The sequence below is a fragment of the Leptodactylus fuscus genome, chromosome 1, assembly GCF_031893055.1.
Source record: "Leptodactylus fuscus isolate aLepFus1 chromosome 1, aLepFus1.hap2, whole genome shotgun sequence".
Lineage (NCBI taxonomy): Eukaryota > Metazoa > Chordata > Amphibia > Anura > Leptodactylidae > Leptodactylus > Leptodactylus fuscus.
The window spans coordinates 294840828-294868754 of NC_134265.1; the positions used below are offsets into that span (position 1 = coordinate 294840828).

Consider the following 27927-nt stretch of genomic DNA (forward strand, 5'->3'; position numbering starts at 1 on the left):
TATGGTTTTATTTACATTTTAATCCCTTAATAAAAATCCATATCTGTACCAAAAAATTTATTTTCTAAAAGTCGCCATATTCTGACACCTGTAATTCTTTTATACTCCTGTGGACGGGGATGTATAGGACGTCTTTATTTACGGGGCCGGGTGTACTTTTCAGTTATACGATTTTTGGGAATTGTTATTGCTTTGACCACTTTTTATTAAAATTTTATCAGAGGCAAAACATTGAAAAAACGGCGGTTTGGCATTTTCGATTTTTTTCTTTTCCCACTACGGCGTTTACCGTATGGGAAAAATATTATTATAAATTTGTAGATCGGGCGTTTTCGGGCACAGGGATACCTAATGTGTATGTGTTTCACAGTATTTTTTTTTATACTTTTATTTCATTTTGTCATGCATTTATTAGACCCATTGCAAAATACTAGCATTTCTATTCATCATTTCAGAAAATCATTACAGACAGGCCTCGGAGCCTTCACAAGGCTCCTGGCCGTCATGCCAACAGGAGGACGGCTCCGAAGCTTGCTCCAGGTGCTGGCGATCACCAGCAAAATGGCGACCCCCAAGTGCTGCCTGTAAAATGGCGCCTCGGTCAGCTTTGACCAAGGCGCACCAGAGGGGTTAATGCCTTCGATTGGTGCCTTCGTATTAGCGCTGAGTGTCTGCTGTATAAAACACTAGACACCAAGTGATTTTGGCGGCCACCATCTGTAAACACCAAGCCGGCGGATGTCGGGTAAGGGTTAAAGGGATTTTCCAGGCAAAAAATCATTTCACAAAAAAGATCTGTTAGTGCTATTAATGGGTTAATAAACACCACCAAATACCTTTAGCGGTGTTTTGAGTGAACTGATAGAATCCTCTGCATTTGTTTACATAGATATCTTCCTCTTCTTTGTTTCCTTCAAGTTCCAGGATGTCTCACTTCTCCTCCTTCTCTCACTGACCGCCCCCACCCCCACCCCGAAGCACCATTCAACTGTTGTCTATTTAAAACCTGTCGCTCCGTTCAAACCGGGGTGCTGAACATCTCTGTTCTTGTGATTGGTGGGGTCCCTGTGGTTGATTCCCCCACAGGGCAGCAAGTTACCCCCATCCTTTGGATAGGCAGTAACTTTTTGTTACTGTAGCATCCCTTTAGGTAATGGCATGGACTTGTAATTGGAACAGGATGATGAGTCTTTCTTTGAAATTTGTGCATCTGGGGCAGTGGAAGGTCTGGAGATGAAGCATTGAAGGAGTTAAGAAAATTTGATTTCAGAACTGGGAGGAAAGTTTTTTTTTTTTTTTTTTTTTAATAAGGCAGGGCCATCCACACCAGAGGCCTTGCCCATCAGGGATTCCTTAATGGCTTCATACCAGTCATTATCAGTAAGTGATGTATCAAGGTACTCAATAGCCGGAGGCCGGAGTGATGGAGGAATGCATCAATAGTGAGGGAGGGTTGTATCAGGTCACCCGAGGAGGAGGGAATAGAAGGACACAAACACCCTAGTAATGTGGCAGGGTGACGGGGGAGAAACAGTGGGTATGAAAGAGGGGGCTCTCTAGCAAGGGAGGCCATGGGCCAAAGTCCGACTTCTTTCATTCTAAAGTTGTCTCCTTTGACTACAGCGTGCATTTTAATAAATGTGAGAAATGCAAAATTCTCTCAGTTTAGTGAGGAAGCTGCTATAGGTATTCATGCCAATAATGTCTATAAGCCATACTGAATACACATGGGTAATGTACAGCATGTCTTTTCCTGTAATATCACCTATTGTATAATGGGTGTAGCTCATGTCTCCAAATCAGTGTGTGCTCATATGATGTGAAGCACGTGCCCGGCACAAATCATGAGACTGGATTACAGCGTCCATTCACTTACAAGCAGTTATCTGTTTCCTCATGCAGCGGAGGAGAACTGCTGGCATTTATAACTAGACCATTCCTGGCTACCTGCATGGTAAGTATGGAGTGCGCTGTATTGTATTTGTTGTGGCTAGTTAAAGGATGACTCTGTTTAGTAAGCTCTAGGATGCCGAGCTCTCCACACAGCCAATAGCAGGGGTACTCAACTACTTTTAGTAAAGGTCCACACACTGGGGTCCGACATCAGGTGAAGGTCTAAGCTGAACAATAGCTGACACTTTTTAGTATTTAGTATATTTTTTTGGATGATAAGACATGTCTGACTATTAGACACACTCTTGGTTTAGACAAGAAAAAATGTGACAAAATATTTCGTATGAATTTAATTTTTCCTAGGGGTCAATGTCTCTAACTAGTGAGGGTGCATTAAATAAGATTATACTGTGTAGGGAGTACTAAGGGATATTATACTGTATGTGGAGGGGGGAGGGGTACTAATGTGTCATTGGACTGTGTGCTGAGGGACATGACAGAACTGTATACTGTGTGTTTGTATGGGGGGGGGGGTACTAAGCCCCCTTAGTTCCACCTATAAAGTAAAATACCCCCATTACTGGTCTCTACATGTTATGATAAGCTGTATGCTCTATAGTGGTCTCCACACAGTTTAATGCTGTATACTGCCCCCACACTAAAAGCAGTCAGGAGAACCTTTCATCTTTGAACCACTGTCCCCTAAGGCTTGATACATTACAAGGGATCGGCAATCGCTCCTGCTGCCTATACAGAATATTACTCCTGACCACTGTAATAATGAGAGGGCCAGGAGGCAGGGTCTGCACAATTGGCGGCTGTGGTCTGGGCTGAGTATCCCTGGCCTATACATATCCTCCATAGACTGGATCATATGACTCTTGTCATGTTGTGGTTGTCTTTGTATTCTTTGTTATTACTTTGTTTCTTTGTTCCTTCTTAATAACAGTTTTTATTAAAGGGGTTGTCTGGGATAAAATGATACTTTAAAGGGATTCTATCATTAAAATCACATTTTTTCTTGATCACACGTAGGAACCTTTAGATGTCTTCTCCGGGCCGCCGTTCGGTAGAAATCCCGGTTTTCATCTGTATGCAAATGAGTTCTCTCGCATCACTGGGGGCAGACCCCAGCACTCAAACAGCACTGGGGGCGTCCCCAATGCTGCGAGAGAACTCTCCAGCGCCGCCTCCATCTTCTTCAGGAGCGTCCTCTCCCTGTGTCTTCTTCCATCCTAGGTTTCAATCTTCTAGGCATGCGCAGTCGGCTCTGCCATTAGGCCTCGAGCAGAGCCGACTGCGCATGCTCGGCAGCCACAAGAAAATGGCCGATTACAAAGTAAGCTATGTAAGCAGCCATTTTCTTGTGGCTGCTGGGCATGAACAGTTGGCTCACAGTGGGCGACTGATATGACATCTATGTGCAGAGTCAGACCATCCAGTATCCTTCCTCCTGGGACCCCATCTTCTTAGTGACACTTTAGGGGCCTCCATCACCGATCATCTTGCTGCTGCCTGAGGTCTTTGTGAGCAATACAGGTGGGCCCCCTACTCCAATCTGTAGTTCAATAAAATGAAGTTTTGGAGTATTCAACAGTTGTTGGATGCCTACATATAAGCCGCAGCAAAAACGACCTGATATTGGGTGTTTTTTGTCACAACAGCTTGCTGGAGAACATGCTGGAAAAATTCTGCAGTATGTTCTCACTATGTCACATCACTTTGATTTCAGGTTAAAGTCCTCTGGAGAGGGAGGGGGGCTAATAATAAAACTGTAAAAAAAATAATTGTAATTATCCACCCCTACATCTCAAATAAAGATAAACAAAGCCAAACCCCAAAAAAATTAGGCATCCCTGTGCCTGAACTACAAACATATTTTTACCATACTGGGCGGGGGGAGGGACAAAATGGCCAAACGGCTGTATATTTTGTGATATCAGTTAACTAAAGCCCTCACATAGTTCTGTGAACGGAAAAATATAAAAAAGTTAAGGCTTTTGGAAGGCAGTGAGTATAAGTAAAGGAATATGGCACATTCAGTGCGCAAGTTCGGCTAGGTTTACACATGTGCCCCTGCTTCACATTCAAGGTTTTCTGTACCCGAATTTGCTTGGAAAATGCAAGCTGGACTTTTCTCTCCTCATTTTTGGGTGGAAACCCGGTGGACCTTATGATAGTCTATGGGGGTCCTTGGGTTTCCGTGGGTAACTGCTTTTTATGCTAGGTGTGAACCTAGTGTAACCTTTTTATGTTTTAATATCCCACTTTGACAAGATGAATGGTTACAGTTTATTCATAAGTATTCAGACAGAATAACAAAGAAAAAGTACAGCGCAAAGTTATAAGAAAAGATGCTTCACAATTGTTGTTTCAATAAAATTTACTAAAAAGACATATCCAAAGTGGTGACAGGCCCTCTTTAGGGGTTTTATATCAATTAAATTGGTAGCAAGTTTTCTGCTATTTTGTCTAAAAGACATTGCTATAGGTTGCTAATAGTTGATTTCCACATCCATACAGATTGTAAAGCAGCTAAATGGAGTCTGAACAGTTGTTTCAGAGAAGTTACTACCGCAACAGTTACAACAGTATTACCAGTGCAAGCAGCGACGAGGAACTCCTCGATGGAGCTGGAGGAATGATGGATTTCCATACCTTGGAAGATGACCACTTACTGGATGGGGACAGCTCTTTGGGTGAGTCTGATATTCTTTTAAGGAAATTGATGAAGTTAATTGTAGGGCTGTATAGAGTTGGGAGGCAGATCATTACTAAAGCCCTGGATGGTGCTGAATCAGGCCAGCTTGGACCTCTCTTGTTGTTTTTTACACTGTAAAAGTGTACTCCAAATTACTTGGTGCATGGCGAGTCACTGAATATATTTGATTTTAAGTTCATATAAAGCAGTGCCAGTCATTGCAATGCCTATAGAAAGAAATCCTGTCGTGAGGGTTTCTTATGATTTTTTTTTTTTTTTTAACAGAATTGTCTAATTTGACTTTTCCCAGCATCCACCATACTATTACTTTATATATGGCACCCACTCAGGAGCAGAGCGAGGGCCTCTGCTGTTTCACAAAGCAGAGACCCATTGGCAATGTCCGCAGAGATATCTCTGATTATGGTCACTCAACCCCTCAGGTGCCGTTGTTGCCTTCTGAGGACATTAAATGCTTATAGGGGCCCCCTTACCTTTTGTTCTTGGTCCGGCTCTGAGAATCAGTTAGTATGGTAGCTAAAAGCCTTTTGAAGTCTCCCATGCCTGTCATAGTAATATAACCATTGAGCTCTTTCTTTGGCAAGTTTTAATAATTTATACAATGGGGCAACACGATGGCTCAGTGGTTAGCACTGCAGTCTTGCTGCGCTCGAGTCCTGGGCTCAAATCCTGCCAAGGACAACATTTGCAAGGAGTTTGAATGTTCTCCCCATGTTTGCGTAGATTTCCTCCCGTACACCAAAGACATACTGATAGGAGAAAAATGTACATTGTGAGTCTTATATGGGGCTCACAATCTACGTTAAAAAAAAAAAAAAATTATACAAAAATTTTACTACAGATTGCAGTACAGTAGTATTACAATCTACCGTATTTTCCGGACTATAAGGCGCACATAAAAACCTACGATTTCCTCAGAAATCGTAAGTGCGGCTTATAGTCCGGTGCGCCTTATATATGGATGGAAGCGGCGGCAAAGTCTGCGTGCCGCTTCCATACATACATAAAAGGCACCGTAAGGGTGCATTCACACTACGGAACGCCGGCGTGTATCACAGCCGTACACGCCGGCGTTACAGCAAGGCTGCCGGACACTTCCTATTCATTTCTATGGGAGCCGGCATGCGAGCGCTCCCCATAGACATGAATGGAAAAAAGCAGTCCATTCATTTCTATGGGGAGCGCTGGCATGCCGGCTCCCATAGAAATGAATGGGAAGTGTCCGGCAGCCCTGCTGTCACGCCGGCCTGAAACAGAACGTGAAACTTACCGAGCGGTGCAGGGCGGGCATTCAGGCCTCCTCTTCTTCCGATGTCCTGACCACTTCCTCCGGCGCTCGCGAACTGATAATGGCCTGGGCGCATGCGCAATATCATAATGCTTCTACTACGGCTACTGCGCATGCGCCCAGGCCATTATCAGTTAGCGAGCGCCGGAGGAGGAGGACGGAACATCGGAGGAAGAGGAGGCCTGAATGCCCGCCCACCCTGCACCGCTCGGTAAGTTTCACATTCTGTTTCAGGCTTTTATTTTAAAACGGGGGGGTAGTTTAATCTAACTTTTACGGTTGGGTTCTATCAGCATGATTTTGCTGATAGAGCCCCTCCTCGCCTGCCGAGCGCTTCCAATAGAAGCGGGGGGTTAAGCGGCCGCTGGCAAAGTCTGCCTGCCGCCGCTTTCAATAACATATAATGCGCACCGGACTGCGGCTTATAGTCCGGTGCGCCTTCTATATGAACCGAGACGGACTATAAGGCGCTCATGGGCAATGCGCCTTATAGTCCGTAAAATACGGTATGATAGACGTGATCAAAGGATCAAAAAAAAAAATCTGAGTTTCTAAAGATAAATATTAAAAAAAAAAGGCGAAAACCTCTCTCCCTTTTGCTATAATATACATTAAATAAAACACCAAAAAAAGTGAAAGTTTGTCAACTACAAGATTGAGCATTAACACATGCCACTACTTAAGTCCACCACGCACTGTGCAACAGCGATGTATCTCATGCAGGCTTACTCCTCCTGCCACCAGCTATCATCGATAGTTTCTTCTCTGTGGCCTGTAGTTGGATAGTAGAAAAAGGAAGCTGCATCAAATAAATCCAACACATAAAGCCAATATTTCAACACAGGCACCAATTCACATTGAGTTTTTATGAGTGATTGACATTATAGTGGCCTAATGGGGATGGGCAGCACAACCACTTAGAGCAAATTCCTACCCAATATAATAGTTCTATATTAGACAGAAGAGTATTGCCTTCTAGTAATGCTGGTTCTCCTAGAGGAACAAAGAATTAGAAATGATGGGGTATGTTCATACGTTCAGGTTTTGTTTAGGTGCATTTGAGAACCAAAACCAGCCATCTGCCCTCTGTAGTGTCTCTGCTTGCCTGAATATACCCGACCATCCAGTTTTGCTGCTTTATCTTTATCTCTCTAGTTCTGAGAGCCTCTGGAATTCTGAAGTGTGAATAACAGGAAATATTCTAAAATGATAGTTCAAGTTTCATTGTACGATATGTTTTATTGAATGCAGTGTGGTTTTAGAATGTTTCTATTTCCTTTCACCAGTAGGGGTCAGTGGTGTCTCACTTATGCAGTGTTTACTGATATACAGTGTACATGGTTAAAAAAAAAATAAAATATATATATATATATATATATATATATATATATATATATATATATATATATATTTTTTTTTTTAATTATGGTTGAGGGTTATCCAATTTAATGGATTCCTTCTAGACACGAGTCTATTGGGGGATTGATATTCTGAAGTAATGAGATCACACTCAGGGATTTCAAGTTTTCTTGAAAACTCAGGGTATCGTTGCCATCATTGAAGTTCATTGCTCTGATCAAACATAGACCATTGGACTGAAACTCTGACAGAATGAGTGATGCAGCTGGAGCATCAGCCTCCATTCATTGTAATGTTATTAAGACCAGACAGAAGCTTTCTTCTGTCGTTTATTTTATTTTCCTTTTCTAATGGAAGAGAAAGTTAGACCTGTGGAAGAATGAAACTAGCAAGATGGAAGGAAGCTCTCATCTTGTGTTTTACATTACAGTGAATGGATATTGATGCAGATGGTGGGTGCTCCGTCCCAACAGTCATTCTGGTAGCATTTCAGTCTGTTGCTCTGATCCTATGTTGGATCGGAGCAACAGACTTCAGTGAAAGCAATGTAAACCTACCTTAGGCTGCATTCACACTGAGTAAACGCTAGCTTATTCTGAACGTAAAACACGTTCAGAATAAGCGGCGTCTAAAGCAGCTCCATTCATCTCTATGGGAGCCGGCATACGAGCGCTCCCCATAGAAATGAATGGGATGCTTCGGCATGAGCAGAGCTTGCCGTACACGCCGGCACTCCCCATTCACTTCAATGGGACTGCTCGGAGTGAAAGAAGCATTCCATTCATTTCTATGGGGAGCGCTCGTATGCCAGCTCCCATAGAGATGAATGGAGCTGCTTTAGACGCCGCTTATTCTGAACGTGTTTTACGTTCAGAATAAGCTAGCGTTTACTCAGTGTGAATGCACCCTTAAGGGTCTGGAAGAACTGAAACCCATATGAAGAGGACATTGGGTCCATTGATTGTTTTATCCTGCTGATGTCTGATTCTATGTGGATCCTAACTACTTAAAAACTACTTTTATTTCTTCTATAACTCATGTCGTGTCCAGTCCACAGCCGCTACTCATTTTATACATAGGTACATGGAGGAGCCAAAGATTCATATAAGGGCTGTATGGTGAACCTTAGCACGCTGCTCTCTCTTGTTAGATAACAGGATGAGAAATGACGAGGAAGGTGTATATAAGGGCTCATTCACACATGTGCTAGACTATCATTAGAATCCCTTTTTTTAATACTAACATGTATGAATAGCCTTAAGAAAGGCTTTGCTTCTCCTACCTTTAGAAGTCTACTCTGTGCCGCTGTTCATTAGGTATTCCTGATTTTCTTCAGTATGCAAATTATTTTTCTCGCAGCACTTGGGGCTGTTCCCAGTTCTCAAACAGCATTGGTGGTGTTCACACCAAAATCTCCAATGCCACCTCATCTTCTTCTGGAACACCTCTCCGCCATGTCCCCTTCTAGCGCTGGTCGTGTAATCCTAGGCATGCACAGTCGGCTCTGCCATTGGGCTTCGGGCATGAGTGTACTGTGCATGCCCTAAAATCAAAACCCAAACAATGGAGACCTCACCCTTTAAAATTGGGTCAATTCTCAACAGTTTCCATTGTACTAGTAGTTCAGGGTCTCTGCATATGTGATATGGCACTATAGGGAAATGGCGCTGTGTTTTTTGCTGCTAACCCTTGTTGTTTTACAGGAAAACTGCATTTAAATTTAAAATCTGCAAAAAAATAAATACATTTAAAAGGAAAGTGTTGCCATGTTTAAGTATTTGTTAATGTATATATCATATTTCTTTTTTCCTAATCTGCTTTTATTTTCTGATTGGAGATTATTTTTCTATTTTGTGCATATGATTATAGGGGAACCATCATGCCTGAGCTTCACCACTGCTCTAATAGCATTTAGCGATAATCGTAGCCATAGGAAGCAATAGTCCGGAGCCAACTCATTGACGTCTATGGGAGAGCTTTCTAGACATACTCTATGCAGGGAGAAGGAGTAGATAAATGGTGACATCAGTTTTACAACTGCAAGGGTCTGACAGCTGAGACACCTGCAGATCATCTGTTTCAAGACATTGTGGCTCCTAGTAAGATAAGATAATCCTTTAATAGTCCCACAATGGGGAAATTTCAGTGATACAGTTTGATGGATGGTACAGTAGTATATAACGAGAGAAACACATATAAGCACATGGCAGATAGAGAAATACTAGGAATCAGCAGCTATAAAGAAAGACACACAGCAAGATCATTTAGTTCTCTGTGTGAACTGATGTTGATAATACAGCCCGACCCTGGTTGGAGGACACGAGAAGGGGGACACAACATGTAGATAAAACAAGCAGAAACGTTTTTTTGCAGAGGTAGGGGACATATGCAGCTATCATGATAACATGTGGTAGTTCCTTTGGTAGGTGGTGAGCTCTCATGCTCACAGCTGATAGTTCGGTATCTTGCATCAGCACTATTGTCCATTAACCACAAAAAATACAACAATTGTCCTTCATCACAAGCCCTCATCCTCCTTACCACTGTGTTCTACTGCCCAAAGAAGTCTGAAGCCATCCAGGTAGACAGGGTGTGTTAAATATCTTGTATTTGCCGGTGAGACTTGTGTCCACTGTTAAATATCCGTACCTGGCCTTGAAATTGTGGGATAGACTTATGTCACGTGTTATAGGCCTTATCCACGATAGGAAGGAGTCAGCTTGTTATAAATCAGTGTAGAGGTTTATTAATATCTTGAAGGAAAACACAGGAACAGGGAAAATGTCCAAATAACACAAATATCAGTCAATTGTCAATAGCTTACATCTTCAGAGAAGTTACATCATCTGGATATCTTGTAGTTACAGCTTGGTTCATGCTTGTCATCTGGTCTGGTCATCTGGGATATTCACGACATCTTGTCCAGGATGACAGAGAGGGATGGCAGACAGACCTGCCATAGATTCCCCATGGATCCCCCCCATGGATGACGACGACGACGTGTGTGTCACTCATTTATGTTCATGAGAGTGGGTGTTACCTTCCATCTTGTAGCTATGTAAGGAGATTTCTAAAATGGTGTACTCTAACCGCACCCATGTTCCAAGAATATAAGACTATGATGTCAGTAGAGTGTTAACCCCATGTCTGCTAGAGAATATTGTAAATATATAATATTTAACAGGGTGCTGCTCTCTTGCCAAGCTTCCATAAACTCATGGGGTAGGTGGGTGATGGTAGGTTCCCAGGTTGTAACAGAGTCCCATGTGCCCACAGTAATAGAAAGAAATACCAGTCAGCTGTAGGCATCTTCATACATCAGCAATAGACACCGAAAATCATCTCCTTGAAAGAAGTCCACACTTCCATGCAGGTTTCTCCTCCAGCTTTGTCTGCCTCATGGTGTCCATGCTGTTCTTAGCTTGTGGGGGGATGGTAACAGGCATATGTGCACACAGGAAACTCCAGCTGATCAGGTCTTGAGTCTTGTCCATGCTTTAACAATAGAAACAAAAGAAAAAAAAATACTCCACAGGTCTTCCATTCGATTTATAGTTGCTAATTCATAGTGCTAGTTTGCTTGGTTAGAGGATTCTTGAAGATACAGACAAAAAGAATGAAAAGGAAAGATAAAGGTTGCTCTCAGCTTGGAGCTCAGTATCGAGGCTGCCACTCATCTGGCGCCATCTTGGAAATGTATATATACTGGGAGCGCCACTTCTCAATCACAACAGAATGGGTAGTGATGGGTTTAGGTACCTCAGTGGTGCCCCATAGGTACTGCAGTGGTGTTCTATTCACCTCTAAAGATAGCCTTTTTAACTTCTTTCGGCTGGGGCCCCATGTGGTGTAAACGCCGCGTGGAAAATCGTGGCATTTTACAGTCTGAGCAAAGTGGAAGGGATTCCAGTGAATCCCATGCCCACTTTGCAGTAAAAACCGCGCTGCAGGCACGCCGCGATTTCCAAAACCAGCGAGGTTTTCGAATAGTACTCACTCATCTCTACTCATTATAGTCACAGCACAATAATCAGATATCTGCCTGGTAACGAGCCGTGCACCTGTGTATGATCACATGACCATGGGGCCATTTTTTTTTTTTAAAAGAGGGCCTTTCACCACCTTCAACAAATCCAGCTCTTAACATCAGTTAATAGGTGCTGCTCCACTTATTTGGCACACAGTTGGAATTATTTCCTTAGCCCCCCATCTTTCCTAAACAATCAATGCTGTTAGTCTTGGTGTCTGTTATGGTATTTAGGTTCTGTACTGTCAGGATGGCGGTGTGATGTAAATCATGCCCCCCTGCCTGACGCTGCCAGTCTGACATTACAGAGCTTAAATACCATATCGGGCACCAAAATTAACAGGCCCCACCATTGTGGAAACAGTTTTTTTTTGTTACAGATTTTGAGCCAAAGATGGATGGATTTTGCAGAGCTGAGTGGATTGGTCAGAAGTATAAGAACTTCCTATATATTTCCTATTCCTTTTGTAGCCATTCCTGGCTTTGGCTCAATAAACTGTAGCAAAATCTGCAACAAAAAAAAGCTGCATTTCCACAACGTGGGGCCTTAGCCTGAAGGGGTGTTTTGGGACTTGCCTATTGATGAACATCCCTAGGCTGGGCTCATGCAACGCGTTTCCGATGAAAAAACAGATTTTTAAATTTATTTGTTCATTGCAAAAATTGCACCTTATGAATGCAGCTTTAGAATAGGTTGCAAAAATATGGTTGGTGGGAGTCTGGCACCTATAACTAAAGTGCTAGTTCACACAGAGTTCCATGTGTACACATTCCGTCGTGGCTGCCGTGACAGGATACTGGTGCAGTGCACTGGCATCCCGTCACGGCATTCTGCTCCGGATTAGGCCCAAATAAATGGGCCGGAGCCAGTGGCGTACTAGGTATGGCGGGGCCCCGTGGCAAACTTTTGACATGCCCCCCCCCGACCGTGGCGCCAAAGACCTCCACCGACCCCCTCCTCTGCATTCCTGCGTGCTCTATTATGTCCCATGGTGGCCCCTGCACACAGTATTATCCCCCATAGTGGCCCCGCCACACAATATTATGTCCCTCAGTGGCCCCTGCACACAGTATTGTACCCCATAGTGGCCCCTCCACACAGTACTATGTCCCTCAGTGGCCCCTGCACACAGTATTATGTCCCTCAGTGGCCCCTCCACACAGTATTGTCCCCATAGTGGCCCCTCCGCACAGTATTGTACCCCATAGTGGCCCCTCCACACAGTACTATGTCCCTCAGTGGCCCCTGCACACAGTATTATGTCCCTCACTGGCCCCTGCACACAGTATTATGTCCCATAGTGGCCCCTGCACACAGTATTATGTCCCTCAGTTGCCCCTGCACACTCTTTTCAGACCCCAGAGTATAATAATCGGAGTCCCAGGGGAATAAAAACATTAAAAAAACACTGTTACCTGTCCCCCGGCTCTGCTGCAGTCCTCCGCTGTTGTCCTTCTTCAATTATGTCGGACGTCACATGACCCGGGATGCAGGCCGGGTTCATGTGACGTCAGAGAACTAAGCCGAAGCTTGCCTGGAGAGGAGAGGTAAGTAACACAGTTTTTTATGTTTCTTACCTCTCCCGGGCCTCCGATCATTATACTTGGGGGTCTGCAAAGACCCCTGAGTATAATAATAGTATTTGTGGGGCCCGCGGTGTCACTTACTGATCCCGGCCCCTTCCAGGATCGCTAAGTAAATAGGGCCCATTACTGGACTGGCTGGAATAACTCCAGCCGGTAACGGCTCATTAAGAAAAAACCGTGGCAGTAGCGGCTGTCACCGGGCCCCTAATGTCCCGGGCCCTGTGACAGCTGCCTCCGCGGTAGTTACGCCACTAGCCGGAGCCCCGCACCGTGGCTGATTCATCCGCGGCAAGATAGGGCAGCTCGCTTCTTTTTTCCGCGTCCTGCTGCGATCTCTGTCGACCATGGCAGGTGGATTCCTGGAGGTAACTGCTCTGGACTTGCGGGCGAATCCACAGCAAATTCTTCCTGTCAGCCTTAGGGCTGAACATGGATTCGTCTGCCATGACTAGGGGTCGTGCTGTTACCAGAACCCCCGGGTACATCATCTACATCCCAGGGAAGTGACTGACAAGGTGGGGTTACATCTGAGCCGAGATCTCCTTTCCTCTCGATCATCTGATGACCTGCAGCAGTGGACCCTGAGGGTGTCTTGTATATTATACAATTACGGTGTCTTGTATCACAGACATGCTGGAGGAATAAGTTGGGCTTGTAGGACATTTGTGTATAGTATCTCTGACAGAGAAGTGTGACCGTGACCCTAGTGGTGCAGTTCACAGTGTGATATAACCATGGACTAATCTATGGGATGACGTGTAATGGTTGTGCAATCCCTCTTGTGTGAGTGTAGCGCCCTCCTGTGGGTTCAGTGTACGTGTGGGAGAGGCCGGGCACGGATTACAGCAGCGATCACGTGGTGACGTCACCGGGCAGTCACTGCAAGGAGGCAGCCGAGAGAACATGGCAGCTGCCCGGAGCGTGAGCGCTGCCTCCTGATACTGCTGCCGTGACTGGCTCGTGTCGCCGTAGGACCCTCCATGGAGACCCCACCGGACCCCTACCTTCCGTATGACGGAGGCGGAGACAGTATTCCTCTGAGAGAGCTCCATAAGAGAGGTATGTCCGTGCGGAGTGTACTGCGCTTCGTCATCCTATACAATCTATGTGGAGGTAACGCTGTGTGTGTACGTGCGGCCATTTTCTTGTGAGGCAGCTGCGCCTTCCCCGGCCTCTGTGACACCCTGCTGGCTGTGCTCGGTTATGTACGGCCATGGAGGAAGCTTAATGTATATGCCTAGTGAATAAGGGCAGCCTCTGTGCGTGTATGTGACTAGCTGTGCACACCGCCACAATATAACGTATGCGGTATTCTACATTGCGCGGCTTCTGTGCTGTACGCAGTGAAAGTCGTGAGTGACTGTGCAGCGAGGCCGTGATTGGCTGCTCACCGCGTGCCGAGTCCTGAGCAGCCAATCACAGGCCAGATCCCTCCAGTAGCAGATGTGCAGGTGTATGAGCAGGTGTCATGTGCTGAGGTGCCGTGACCCCCACACTGGGGCCGGTCCAGCTACAGGGATACATACTCCTCATATGTTGTGGTGTCTGAGTAACCAATAGCTGAAGAGTCTATCAGGAGGACCCATCTCCTTATGAATGAAGTGTATTATCTATGACAACTGTTTGTGAACATCTCCACCTCCTCCTAACATATGACTTGTGTGTGAGCTCTGCTATACAGCCAAAAGAGGTCATCCCTGGTTCATCTCCTTAAAGGGCTAGGCCTTAAATATGTGATCGACAGAGGGCTGTCAAGTTGTCCCCTGAATGGTTCAGCAGTTTAGGGATCTGTCCACTCCCTGTATCTATACAGATTGCTCCATGTACTGTGTAGTGGTCTGGGGCTGTTACTGCATGGGAACCAGAAACACCCATAAGCAGCTGACTGTCACCCCACCCCACACCAATCTGATAGTTATGAGCTGTTTTAAAAAATGGATATCCCCTTTAATTCACAGGATCAGTGGGGTTCTAAGAGATGTCTGATCCTGTGTGCTGTACTGAAGCATATTACTAAGCATATCATTCATAGTCACACTCAGTTTATCTAAGCTTACATGTATTACGTTATGAATAAGGTTCCAGAGGGAAATGTTTTTTTTTAAATAAAACTATAAACACAAGAACAAGAGGGCACAATCTGAAGTTATTTGGAGGGAAGATCAGAATCAATGTCAGGAAATATTTCACTGAAGGAGTAGTTGAGGCTTGGCATAAACTTCCAGCAAATGTGGTCAGGAAATCTACAGTAACTCTATATTCACACTAGAGTCTATCCGTCATCCGGGTCTCCGTGCGAAAGCCAGAGTGCCCGTCTAATGAAAAAGCAGATACCCGTGGACAGCATAGACTATAATGACAGCGGAGAGAAAAGTCTTTTGTGCAGATTTTAGACGGAACGGGATAGACCCTCAACGCATAAGTGAACCTAGCCTTAAACCCAAGTGTGTCGTAGGGTAAAAGTAATAATATAAGGGCAGACTAGATGGACCATGTGGACTTTTTCTAACGTCCATTTTATATTTGGGGGTGTTCACATGGAGTAATGTGGCGCTGATACTGCCACGATAACTCGCGGCAGAATCTGTGCTGATAAAACAGCTTCGGTTGACTTCAATGGGTTCCATTTTCTGCACGGAACGCATTGAAATCAATGGGAGGCTTTTTAACCCATTGATTTCAATGTGTGCCACGTGGAAAACGGAACCCCTTGAAGTCATTGGGGGTCTTTTTTTTATCAGCGCAGATTCTGCCGCGAGTTATCATGACAGAATCAGTGCCACATTACTCTGTGTGAATGCACCCTTTATCTGACATTGATAAAAATTAATTTTGCCCAGGCCTTCCTTTTCTTGATACATTTTATTTGGGGAGAATATAGACCATGCCCCCCCTTACACTGAGGGGGTTTTTTTGTTTTGTTTTTTCAAATATTAGAATATGTTCACATTAAAATACCCTCTGAAATTTCCCCACTGTGGGACTATTAAAGGATTATCTTATTTTATTAATCCTCTCCAACAAACAGCCTTTATTTATGTGAATGATTTGAGAAAAAAAAAAATGGAACAAGTCTTCTTAGGTTGAGTTCCCAGATCCCTCAATGGACTCTTATCTACGAGGGATCCCTGGAATTGGATTAGTCTTATGTAGTGAAAAATCCTTTTTTATGGCTGAGTTAAGTGTGAATGTAGCCTCGGCTAGTTTACACTGAGAAATTTGACGCTGAATTTGTCAGGCAGAAAATTGCAACTTCAGGAATTGAAGACATTTTTGGAAGCAGAAAATCTGCTCATCTTTCTGCCATAAGTTTCACAAGACCGATTTTTTGCAGATTTTGAGGTGGGAATCCTCTTCACAGGCTGCCATGTGATCTGGCATGCCCTAAGGCGTAGACATGGTGGGTAAGGTTTACTAAGCAAAATTCTTCAGTATTCTGGAATAATTTGCACCAAAAAAAAACATGCACCATATTGCAACAAGGGGCTTGGCTTCATGGAAAGTGGGTGTGGCCTAAGTTGTGCCACCATGTACAAGTTGTGCCAAATTTAGTTGCGTTCTTCTGGCATAAACAAATCCAACTAATGGGTATGAAGTTAGACCAGACAGTCTCATATATGCTATGCCCCATTGAGTTTTTGATGCTATTTTGGTGCAGATTTTTGCTGTATTGCCAGAAGTGAATTCAAAGGGAAGGACTGACACGACACCTTCCTCCTTCAAGGCTTTGGCTTTAAAAAGTAAAAAAAATCTGTGTTGAAGAATTAAGGTTGGTGTTTCCTACAGCCTTCTAATAATTCTGGTGTCCTGCAGGAGATCCTGTGCGCCAGAAACAAAATCTCTGTCGGTTGGGGACAGCAGGATCTTGTGCCCTGTTTTTAGGCAGATCCTATACACTCAATGCAAAGCTGATAAAAATGTCATTGGCATTGTCATCTGTCTTAATAAAAGGCAGCCTAGAAAATGAGATTCTGCCTTCAGAATAGTCGTCATTGATGTTTCAGGTAGATTCAGTGGCTCGTTATTTGTTTTTTACGCCTGTCTAAAATCAGTGTGAGTGTAAGGTATGTATGGGGTCCTTTATGTGGGTCTTTCCACAGTAAGATCTCCCTCAATATGCTGTGATCAAAGCTTGTTACATGAAAGTATTGCATAAAATGGCCCCGAGTTCTATCTCACCTGTAACATAGTTACTGAGAATGTAATAAGTGCTGGAATGTACAAATCCTTCTTGTTGCCGTAATCTGAGGAAACTCCTGTGATAGGCCCTTCACACCTCCTTCCCAGAAACCATTGTTTCTTCATGATGTAGGCAGCATTTGGGATGTGCAAGTCAGGGTTCATGGGGGTGTGAGATAAATTGAGTTGTGGTCTTCTGGTGTTTTTCAAGCCTTATCAGAAAAACTCTATACACTGAACAAGTTGTGTTTTAGATAAACATGACTGACACCAAAATGTATTTAGTGTGACAAGTGCTGGAATGGCTGGCACAGAGCTAGAGTCTCACTACTTAGAGCTAAGACCCATAGGCTGAATACACACATTGGGTTAAATGTATTCGTGAGAGTATGCCAGTTTTCTGGTGCAAAAATAATGGACTCCTGTGTTACTTTTGTGTAATGTGGATGGGAGGGAATGTCTGTCTGATTTTCTATAAGGACTTAAACCACAGTGAATAACAGCCCATGAATGTCTACGGGTCTATTCACATGGCTGTCTCTTTGATGGACCATTTATCATGGCTGTCAAAAAAACAACTGCCCTGCTCTATCTTTTGTTAGTTTTGCTAGACATAAAGGTAACCATGTGGATAGACGTACACTTTCATGGGTTTTAAGACCGCCACGTCTTGTTAATAAGAGTCTTTGGTGTGTGAAAACCGGCCCTGCTATGTGAATGTGGCCTAACTGAAGCCAGAACTCTAGTTCCAGGGGGGGGGGGGGGGGTCTCTTTCTCGCCACCCAGCTATGATGCAAAACCAATGGCACTGATATCTCTACAATGGGGGAAGATATCAGCAAAGCAGAAAGTGTGCTGAATTCAGTTTGCTATAGTATATAATACCCCCTGCCTTACAGGACATGAAAGCTACTCTTTGAGGCGTAAACAAACAAGGCAGAATAAAGCGTTAAACATTAGAGAAAGTCCTGAAGAAAATCCTCTCCCCCCATGGTGTGCCTTTAGCCTTAATGAGAGTCTGTCAAAAGTAACCTGTTTATAAACGTAACCCCAATACCTTGTAGAGGTTTCTTCCGTTTACAAATATGCCTCTGCTATTCAGCTTTAGAGCCCCATTTTCATGTAAAAATCATATATGTAATGGGGCAATCTAGAGCTGAGGCCAAGGCCCAGTCAAGCCAAGGCTTTACATATTAATACAACTACGATTTCCATGAACATGGGGCTCCGAGCCTGAAGACAGAGGCATATTTGGAAAGTGCACAAGCAGCACTACAATATACTGTGATTAGGTTTATCACCAATGTAATGCTGATAGACTCCCTTTAAAGTTACACCTGCATGTAGTGTTTAGAATATAAAAGCAATGTGAGGATTGAAGGCCTAGAGATCCCCACAGCTAGTACAGGAAACCAGACTGAGGTATGGATAAAGCCAGCAAGTACTGAGCTGTAGAAATGTCTTATTATTTTACTGTCTTCCATTTCCTGCACTTCAGCTATGTGAGGCATGTCTGACCTGATGTACTAGTTTAGGTAGATTTTCAGGATCCGGCAGCTGGAATAAAACATTTGAAGTAAAGATTTCAAGATACAGTTTGTGTGTGTGGTGTTTTTTTTTTTTTTTTTGTAAATGCACAGCACATATAAGAGATCATGGAAAGCTCTCCTTATTCTCCTCATTTCTAGGGTCCGCTGAATGTTATTCCCATCCCTTCTGTAGAGAATTGTGGAGACCACAAGGCCTCCTCGTGAGTGGAGCGCTGGTCACACAAGTACACTGGTGCTCCATTCACAAGGAAGCCTTAGGGGCCTTTCGGAGCCCTATCGTCCAATTACTGGTGGATCCAGGGCAATAAGTGGCCATAATTCACTTACACTACTAGGCCACTGCATAAATGTGTGGTAAACAATGACTGTAAAGCGGCGCAGCAGCCACACAGACAGTCAGATGGTAGACAGGCACTGACACCAATCTGATATTCATGTATAGAGGTTAAAGGGTTTCCCCACATACATGACCATATTTAAATCTGTACACAATGAAGTTAAGCATTTAGCAGAGTATAATTGTCTCGAGCCATTACGGTGGTGACATCTGTTGTCTTCATTGGTTGCCACTGGATATGACCATGAATGCAGGAACTGTCTGTGATCTTGGTTATCAGGCAAGCAGATTAACGTGGCCACAGTAAAGAAATCCTGGCTTGGTTCGAGAGCATAGAAAGTTCCGGCATTCATGATCGTATACCATTGGCAGCCGAGGCGAAGTTCACATCCGTGCCAGTCTCCGTTGGCGAAAGCGCCAGGAATTGGCATAGAGAAAAGTCATGTACAGAGGACTTTTCTCTCCACTGGCTTCAGCAATAAGAGTTATAGTTATGGAGTCTGCTGTTGTCCACGGTAAACAATGTTTTGGTGGTCAGAGGCTCTGCCAATTAGGTCCCCTCACAGACATCACATGGTCACCACCAAGATGAAAAGTTCATAAAACCGCACTTATATTGAGCACCATATTTAGCACTGAGACCACTGTGGGGAAAGTCTTCAGTGTATTTAGGCAGTGTCACTAAAAACCTTGGACGTTGCAGTAGTGTTGTGTTCCTGCAACTCTCCACAAAGGTGATAGAAGCCCTGTAGTGTCTGGATGAAAGGTGTGTCTAAGGTATGCCATACATTTCGTACTATATAAACCAAGGTATTGAAGTAATTTGCATAAGAATTGGGGTTAATTTTGCCTAGTAAATCCCCCTCCCCTTATATACCTGAAAAATGTTTTATATTTGTGTGTGTCTGATTTATTTTTTTCCTACAAATTCTCTATCTTCACTATATATTGGCTTCATTGTGAGAAACCTCCCTGTCATGTTTGGTGGGTCGCCTTACTGTGTGATATATGTGCAGGACATACTGTAGTCATTGTCCATTTGTGTGTGTGCACATGGGTCACTTGTGTCACTACTGTATGTGAATGTGGCTGTCAGAACTTTACTCTACATCTTACTAATGGTAATGATTAACCTTGTGTATTTACAGGGCAGTTCTAGTAGGGTAGAGGGCCAAGAGTCCTATAGCCAGCAGGTAGTCTTGTCATGTGCTAGGTAAAGATAAGGCCACAAGACGCCTTGGCCTGGAGAGCATTGTGACTTTCCTGTTATCTCAGATGTTCTTAAACCATTGTGAGAAATATTTAGAGCTGGTTGTTTTTTCTTTCCTAGTGACTTGTGTGTAAATATATACATTCCTTGGTCTCCATTCACTTCCTTCCAGTTTGGCTGTTTATCTGGAGGTTGCTGCTGACTGAGATTATATATAAATAAAGTAATCCTGTTCTGCAGAATAAGAATCTTCCTGTCACTGCGTAGTTCTGGGATCCAAATGAGAAGTTTCTTTTAAGCTTGAGGCTATATGTGCAAAAACAATTTTTTGGAACCAAAGCCAAGAGTGGCTTCAAAATGAAAGGGAAATTATAGGTGAAACACTTTTACATTTGCCTTCTGCTGAATTGCTATTGCTAATTGCAGCAGTAGTCTTATTCATAGTCTCATTCATCATATCACTTGGCTAGGGAATGCCCCTTCAACAAAGCTCTGGAGAAGGGAGATGGCAGTTCCGGGGCGTCTAGCCACGGTCCCCACATTGATTCCAATTTCGACTCCACCTTTCTTTTCATTTAGACTTCCCTCTCTCGAGTCATAAAATTCAGTTTAGCGATCAGTCCCCTCACAGTGCATGGCTTAGCTTGTAACCATTGCTGGGCTAGGAGTTTTCTGACTTTGTCTAAAATATGTGATACCTAGTGTATGATACCCTGTAGTCATGTCTCTCTCCTCTCCCAATAGGTAACAGACAATACTTAGGATCTTGTGCTATTCTAACCCTATTGACTTTATGCTCCAAGGCGAGGACTCCCTTCCAAAAGGGTCCCATAGAAACACAAAACCACATCATGTGCATTATGTGAGCACCACCAGTATGACATCTGGGGCGGCTAGAATTGGATCACAGCCCAATTTTCTGAAACAATGCTGTGGTCCTGTACGTTCTATGTAGATGGAATAGTTGTGACTGGCATTGTGCCCCACTGACTTCAAGTCTCGAGGGCCTCCGTCCACTGTCTGAGATGGGCCATTTTTCCCACTATCACTTTGCTGTTGAACGTTGTCTTCAGTCAGTCGCTCATGTCCAAGTTCATCAATCATGACCTATGGTAGAGAATGAAATAGATGGGATCTGAATGGTATAGATGAACTGATGGGAAACGCATGAAGATTACTGTGCTAAGTGGGCGTATCAGTAAAGGTGTGATCACATAAAGGGTGTGATCACATACACATTGTCTGTTGTAGTTTCCCTCTCACGTCTTATAGAAAAGGAGGAAGGGAACTGATTCCAGAACGGTGACACCCAGTGTCCCAATTGCATCTGGCATATTAAAATAGGGCATGGGCCTGGCAAAGAGTCAGACATATCATTGCCAGTAACCTGTTCTTTATCTCCGGCAGGTCTGCCACCTCTAGGGCAAAACATTCCATAGAAAGCTATGGGATCTTCCCTGGGATCTGGTGCCCTGTGTTATTTCTGTGCCACGCTGGCAGAAAGCTACAGTGGACGCCATTTATATGTAAACACGTAAACACTTCACTTTTATAATAGAATTCATCAGTTGCTCTTTACCTAAGGCTGTGGAGTTGGAAGGCCAAACCTCTGACTCTTCTATATTCCCACAGCAGACTCAGTCCAACTCCTTCATAAATGGCTGACCACTATACAGCTATATAGGCAGAGATCCTCCAATTCAGTAAAATGCAACTGACTGAGTTCCTAAATACATCTGTAACAAACTATGTATCTAATCATACAAAATCTAGAATTGCATAATGTCATTTTAATATTTATTTTAATTTGATGCCAGAGTCGGTAACTTTTTTCTGACTTCACCCAAAACTGGTCTTGATGTAACAGTCCTGCTTGTTGTGATATATTATGTCAGCCGAGGTGTACAACAATGTGCCTGACTAGTACTTTGGGTAGAAATGTCTAACTTTGCCTTCCCTCAGTCTACATCTCTATGTTAGTAGCCTTATTTTTGCATCGTCAGCAGGGCTTGTATATGATATATTGTAGTAACCCCTTAATAAATCACTGTGTATTGTTTTATAGGAACCCACTATACCATGACAAACGGGGGCGCTGTCAGCAGCTCTACTCACTTGCTGGACTTGTTGGATGAGCCTATTCCAGGGGTGGGCACATATGATGATTTCCATACCATTGATTGGGTGCGGGAGAAGTGCAAAGACCGGGAACGCCATAGAAGGGTAAGGAACCAGGTTTATGTATTTTGCTTTACGTTTATCTGTCCCCTGTCTATCTTAACCGATATAGAGGTGAGTGGTTACAACTGCTTATTCCAACGCTACTGGTTGGTTGTAAGAGTCCACCTCTATTCACCAATAGTCATTGACTCCTGCTTATCAGACATTGGTGGCATATTCTGGTAATATGTCTGAGTCCAGTCTTTTATAAGGACTCACACATTATTTGGAATCTATATCCCAGAGACTCAGTCAATATTCCAGATGTCCCAAACAGTTGAAGGGGGTATCATCATAGACCATAACCCCAGTCCTCTGTAGTCCAGTCCCTGTACTTTGTGCAGAATGTAAGTTTGTGTCCGTCCGTGTTGTAGGTGTGGCATATATTCCATAAAGTTTTTGGTTTTCCTCCCACTAGATAAACAGCAAGAAAAAGGAATCTGCATGGGAGTTATCAAAAAGCCTCTATGATGCTTGGTCAGGATGGCTGGTTGTCACACTAACTGGATTAGCATCAGGTAATGTCCATGTGATGCATGAACGTCACTTTATACAGACTTTGATATTTGCAGACGTGTGTAACTTCAAGTTGCAAAAGGCTTTTATTGAGATGATATTTCCAGTACAGGTCCTGGGTGTTTTCACAGAAGTGAATGTTACCACATCTGAATTATTGGTATAATGGGATGAAAATATGTTCTTAAATGGGTTGTCTAACTCAAAATGCATATTTCGTACTGACCATGAGTATGTGATATGTGGGGGTCTGATGTGGACCCTATACCGATCAGCTGATCCAACTGCCTCTCTTGTGGATAGGTCATCAGCATGACATGTGCAGTTGGGGCCAAATAGCTCCTTTAATGCCTCCCCTTTAAATCTTTGGGCTGCTTAGGTTAGTGACTGTACTCAGATTGTACAGCTGTATTTTTATAAGGTTTCTTTCATCTCAAGTTTTTTTTGCATCTTTTTGCAACGGTTTTATTAAACAGATGAGGATGGTTGGCCATTTGTTTACATAGAGATTATTATACTATGTCGTATGCTTGTCCATTTTTTTTCAACATTGTAAGTGAATGGTCATCCTGTTTCATCCTTTCCTTTAAACTGACATGCTAAATGGATGTTAAAGAACGTGATCTGAATGGAGACTGTGAGAGAAGAGCAGTAGTGGTTTATTTTATAGTGAGGAGCTCATGTAGATTGGTTTCTATGGTCCACATAGTCCAAATCAATGACACTAAACTGCATTTGTAGGAAAAAATTATTATCATTATTATTATTATTTCATGGGATAGGGAATAAGTGATTACTGGAGGTATTAGGGAACCCATGTTCCCTGATAATATTTTAGGTTACTTGTACATTTTCTCTTATCAGTTTTATGTTACTATAGTGTTAAATGTGTTGATTTTGTGCCACAGGTGCCCTGGCTGGCTTGATAGACATTGCCGCAGACTGGATGGCAGATTTAAAGGAAGGAATTTGCATGACTGCATTTTGGTTTAACCATGAACAGTGCTGCTGGGTATCAGATGAAGCCACATTCGAAGAACGAGACAAGTGCCCTCAGTGGAATACATGGGCAGATATCATCATAGGCCAGGCAGAGGTAGGTGGGATTCATGCAGTTCTAGGGCTTTTTCATATATCATTCCAGCAGATCATATACATTACCAGATTTGGACAGTTGTTATAATGTTGTTGTTTCTGTTTTATTTTGCAGGGCCCTGGATCATATATTATGAACTACATAATGTACATCTTCTGGGCTCTGAGTTTTGCCTTTTTAGCAGTCAGTCTAGTAAAAGTGTTTGCCCCATACGCTTGTGGCTCAGGAATACCAGAGGTGAGTAGAATATTGAACTCCTTACTGTATTCTTTAATTTCTGCACCTTCTAGAAGCGTCATCTTTTCAGAATTAAAGGGATTCTACCACTAAAACACATTTATGGCTGGGACCGCAATTTCGCGCATGCGCAGTACGTTCGGCAATCTTCGCCGAACAGAGCGTACTGCGCAGGCGTCCAACAGACGCTGAAGAAGCAAGGGGAGGACACCGAAGACCAGAGAGGCGGCGCTGCGGTCGGTTTTAGAGCTGCAATGGGGACGCCCCCATCGCTGCTCCTGCGATGGGGACGCCCCCATCACTGCGAGAGAACTAATTAGCATACCGGTTCAAACCAGTATTTTGAATGAACGGTGCGGCGAAGAGCACTTCCACAGTTAGGAGACGAATAGCCTTTTTAAAGGCTATTCCGACGTGGTAACTAGAAAAAAATGTGTTTTAGTGGTAGAATCCCTTTAAGCCTCCCTTTGGAGGATGTCCACCCAGGACGAATATGCTGCAGATGTCTAGTATGGATGAAGTGGATAAAATTTTAATAAAATTAATTTGTACACTGTAGAAAAATTCTACAGCATAAACTAACATGCAGTGCAGGTGTAAAACATACAGGTCGATTCAATGCTGTTTTTTACCATGGATTTCACCATTTGCAAACCAGAAACCAGGTGAAATTGGGGAAATTCAGGCAGGTTTTTCTTACCAAAAATGCAATATTTAGAGCAGTTTTTAAAACTACAAAGTTCAAGCACAAACATGGCTGAACATCTCTGGCTTCATAAGACCTGTGTGGACATACCTTTAGTGTTTATACCTGGGGTCTCGGCTTTCCTGTTGCTTTATGTAATTACCGTATTTTTCGGACTATAAAATTTGGGGGGAAAAGAAGGGTGCGTCTTATAGTGCGAATGTGGCGCCTGGCATCCGCTGTAATAGAGAGGTGGAAGCCGGCAAGTGATAGACGCCGGGGCCTGAGACATCGCTGCGCTCCTCTGCCCTGCATGAAGCCAGCAGCGGCGATGCTATTCCGCTCCTCCGTCCCCCCGCCGCTGGCTTCATGCAGCGATATCTCAGGCCCCGGCACCTGTGATGGCGTCTATCCCTCGCCGGCATCCGCCTCTCTAGTACAGCAGATGCCGGGTCAGTATCGGCGGCCCCTTCTCCCCCGGGTCCGGTCCCCACCGGCCCCGCACCTGTGAAGTTGCAGGCCGGCTCCTGCGCGGCGATATCGCAGGAGCCGACCTGTTCGGGTGACAGCCGGGAGCCTAATGAGGCTCCCAGGCCTGTCACTGCTGTATTAGTATTGCGGCTGGGTCTATGACCAGCCGTAATACTAATAGACAGAATGTCCCATAGACGGCAATACAGTTGTATTGCCGTCTATGGGACTTGCAATCAAGTGACCGCAGGTTCAAGCCCCCGGGGGGAATAAAATAGTAAAAAAAAAAAAGAAAAGCTTTAAAAATATATAATAAAAAAAATTAAATAAATAAAAGTTCTAAATCACCTCCTTTCGCTAGAGTATACACTCACCGGCCACTTTATTAGGTACACCTGTCCAACTGCTCGTTAACACTTAATTTCTAATCAGCCAATCACATGGCGGCAACTCAGTGCATGTAGACATGGTCAAGACAATCTCCTGCAGTTCAAACCGAGCATCAGTATGGGGAAGAAAGGTGATTTGAGTGCCTTTGAACGTGGCATGGTTGTTGGTGCCAGAAGGGCTGGTCTGAGTATTTCAGAAACTGCTGATCTACTGGGATTTTCACGCACAACCATCTCTAGGGTTTACAGAGAATGGTCCGAAAAAGAAAAAACATCCAGTGAGCGGCAGTTCTGTGGGCGGAAATGCGTTGTTGATGCCAGAGGTCAGAGGAGAATGGCCAGACTGGTTCGAGCTGATAGAAAGGCAACAGTGACTGAAATAGCCACCCGTTACAACCAAGGTAGCCAGAAGAGCATCTCTGAACGCACAGTATGTCGAACTTTGAGGCAGATGGGCTACAGCAGCAGAAGACCACACCGGGTGCCACTCCTTTCAGCTAAGAACAGGAAACTGAGGCTACAATTTGCACAAGCTCATCGAAATTGGACAATTGAAGATTGGAAAAACGTTGCCTGGTCTGATGAGTCTCGATTTCTGCTGCGACATTCGGATGGTAGGGTCAGAATTTGGCATCAACAACATGAAAGCATGGATCCATCCTGCCTTGTATCAACGGTTCAGGCTGGTGGTGGTGGTGTCATGGTGTGGGGAATATTTTCTTGGCACTCTTTGGGCCCCTTGGTACCAATTGAGCATCGTTGCAACGCCAAAGCCTACCTGAGTATTGTTGCTGACCATGTCCATCCCTTTATGACCACAATGTACCCAACATCTCATGGCTACTTTCAGCAGGATAATGCGCCATGTCATAAAGCTGGAATCATCTCAGACTGGTTTCTTGAACATGACAATGAGTTCACTGTACTCCAATGGCCTCCACAGTCACCAGATCTCAATCCAATAGAGCATCTTTGGGATGTGGTGGAACGGGAGATTCGCATCATGGATGTGCAGCCGACAAATCTGCGGCAACTGTGTGATGCCATCATGTCAATATGGACCAAAATCTCTGAGGAATGCTTCCAGCACCTTGTTGAATCTATGCCACGAAGAATTGAGGCAGTTCTGAAGGCAAAAGGGGGTCCAACCCGTTACTAGCATGGTGTACCTAATAAAGTGGCCGGTGAGTGTATATAAATGTAGAAAATCATATATCATAAACCACCGGGTTTTTTTTCAATACAAGGTGATCTAAGAAATAGATATTCCCCAAAATGGTATAACTAAAAAGTACTTCTGGCCCCGCAAAAAAAAAACACTCTATGCGTCCCCATACAGCTGCAGGGTCACCTGTCAATGTGGCCTTGCAGCTGTTGCAAAACTACAACTCCCATATATTAAATATTTTACCAGTTTTTGCTTCAAAATTTTTTTTCCCTATTTTCCTCCTCTAAAACCTAGGTGCGTCTTATAGTCCGAAAAATACGGTATATGTTTGACCATAAGAAATGCATGCCAGTTCTTTTTCCACAATATTCAATATGCATGAAAAACATACAATGAAGTGTAATATGTCTACTAAATAGTTCTATTTCCATGTTACGCTTGATGGGAAAATTGGGGTTTTCTATTGCTGGGATAGGAACAGATCTCATCCTTTTACCTCCTTGAAACAGGTCTTTGTTATTATGTGTACATTAGTCTTTTTTTTTTTTTTAAAATTTTAGTAGTAACTTTTTCCAGGTTAACCATTTTATGACCAGAACAGTTTGTCAGTGACGCATCTTTACATTTAATTGCTTTGATAGATTTCCTGTAAAGTCAGAGGCACATATTAATATAAAACTATGACTGCGTTACACCCATCTGAAACCTAAGGCAGTATCCACATGCTGCCAAGAATGTGATCCGATCATGTCCATACGAAGCAAGAAACTTTTTTTTTTTTCCAAACTAAACTACTTGGATAAATGTACCTGCTTTGTTTTAATTCTATCTGAATCCTGTTTATAATGGAGCCATGACTGCTATGCCCAATTCCTGGGTGTCTAACATATATCCTTGTGAATCCCATTGGTATATAATAGCCTTCCGGGCCAAAATCGTGCTGCAAACTGTTATTCTTGCCATCAAGAAACGTAAAAACACTTTATGTAAACC

General features: G+C 43.6%; 1 protein-coding gene across 5 annotated transcripts in view; it reads left to right on the top strand.

The window, feature by feature from the left end:
* Positions 1 to 27927, top strand: part of CLCN3 (chloride voltage-gated channel 3) — a 51366-nt gene that overhangs the window by 1873 nt on the left and 21566 nt on the right. For 3 of the 5 annotated variants that reach the window (XM_075258201.1, XM_075258230.1, XM_075258220.1), the window contains exons 2-6: positions 4417 to 4592; positions 22218 to 22375; positions 22791 to 22890; positions 23797 to 23984; positions 24099 to 24221. In XM_075258201.1, the coding sequence (XP_075114302.1) occupies positions 4433 to 4592; positions 22218 to 22375; positions 22791 to 22890; positions 23797 to 23984; positions 24099 to 24221 (729 nt within the window). In that variant the 5' untranslated portion in view covers positions 4417 to 4432. Of the gene's footprint in view, positions 1 to 4416; positions 4593 to 13729; positions 13936 to 22217; positions 22376 to 22790; positions 22891 to 23796; positions 23985 to 24098; positions 24222 to 27927 lie in introns of those variants that run through there. The other 2 variants (XM_075258210.1, XM_075258239.1) reach the window with 2 other exon arrangements.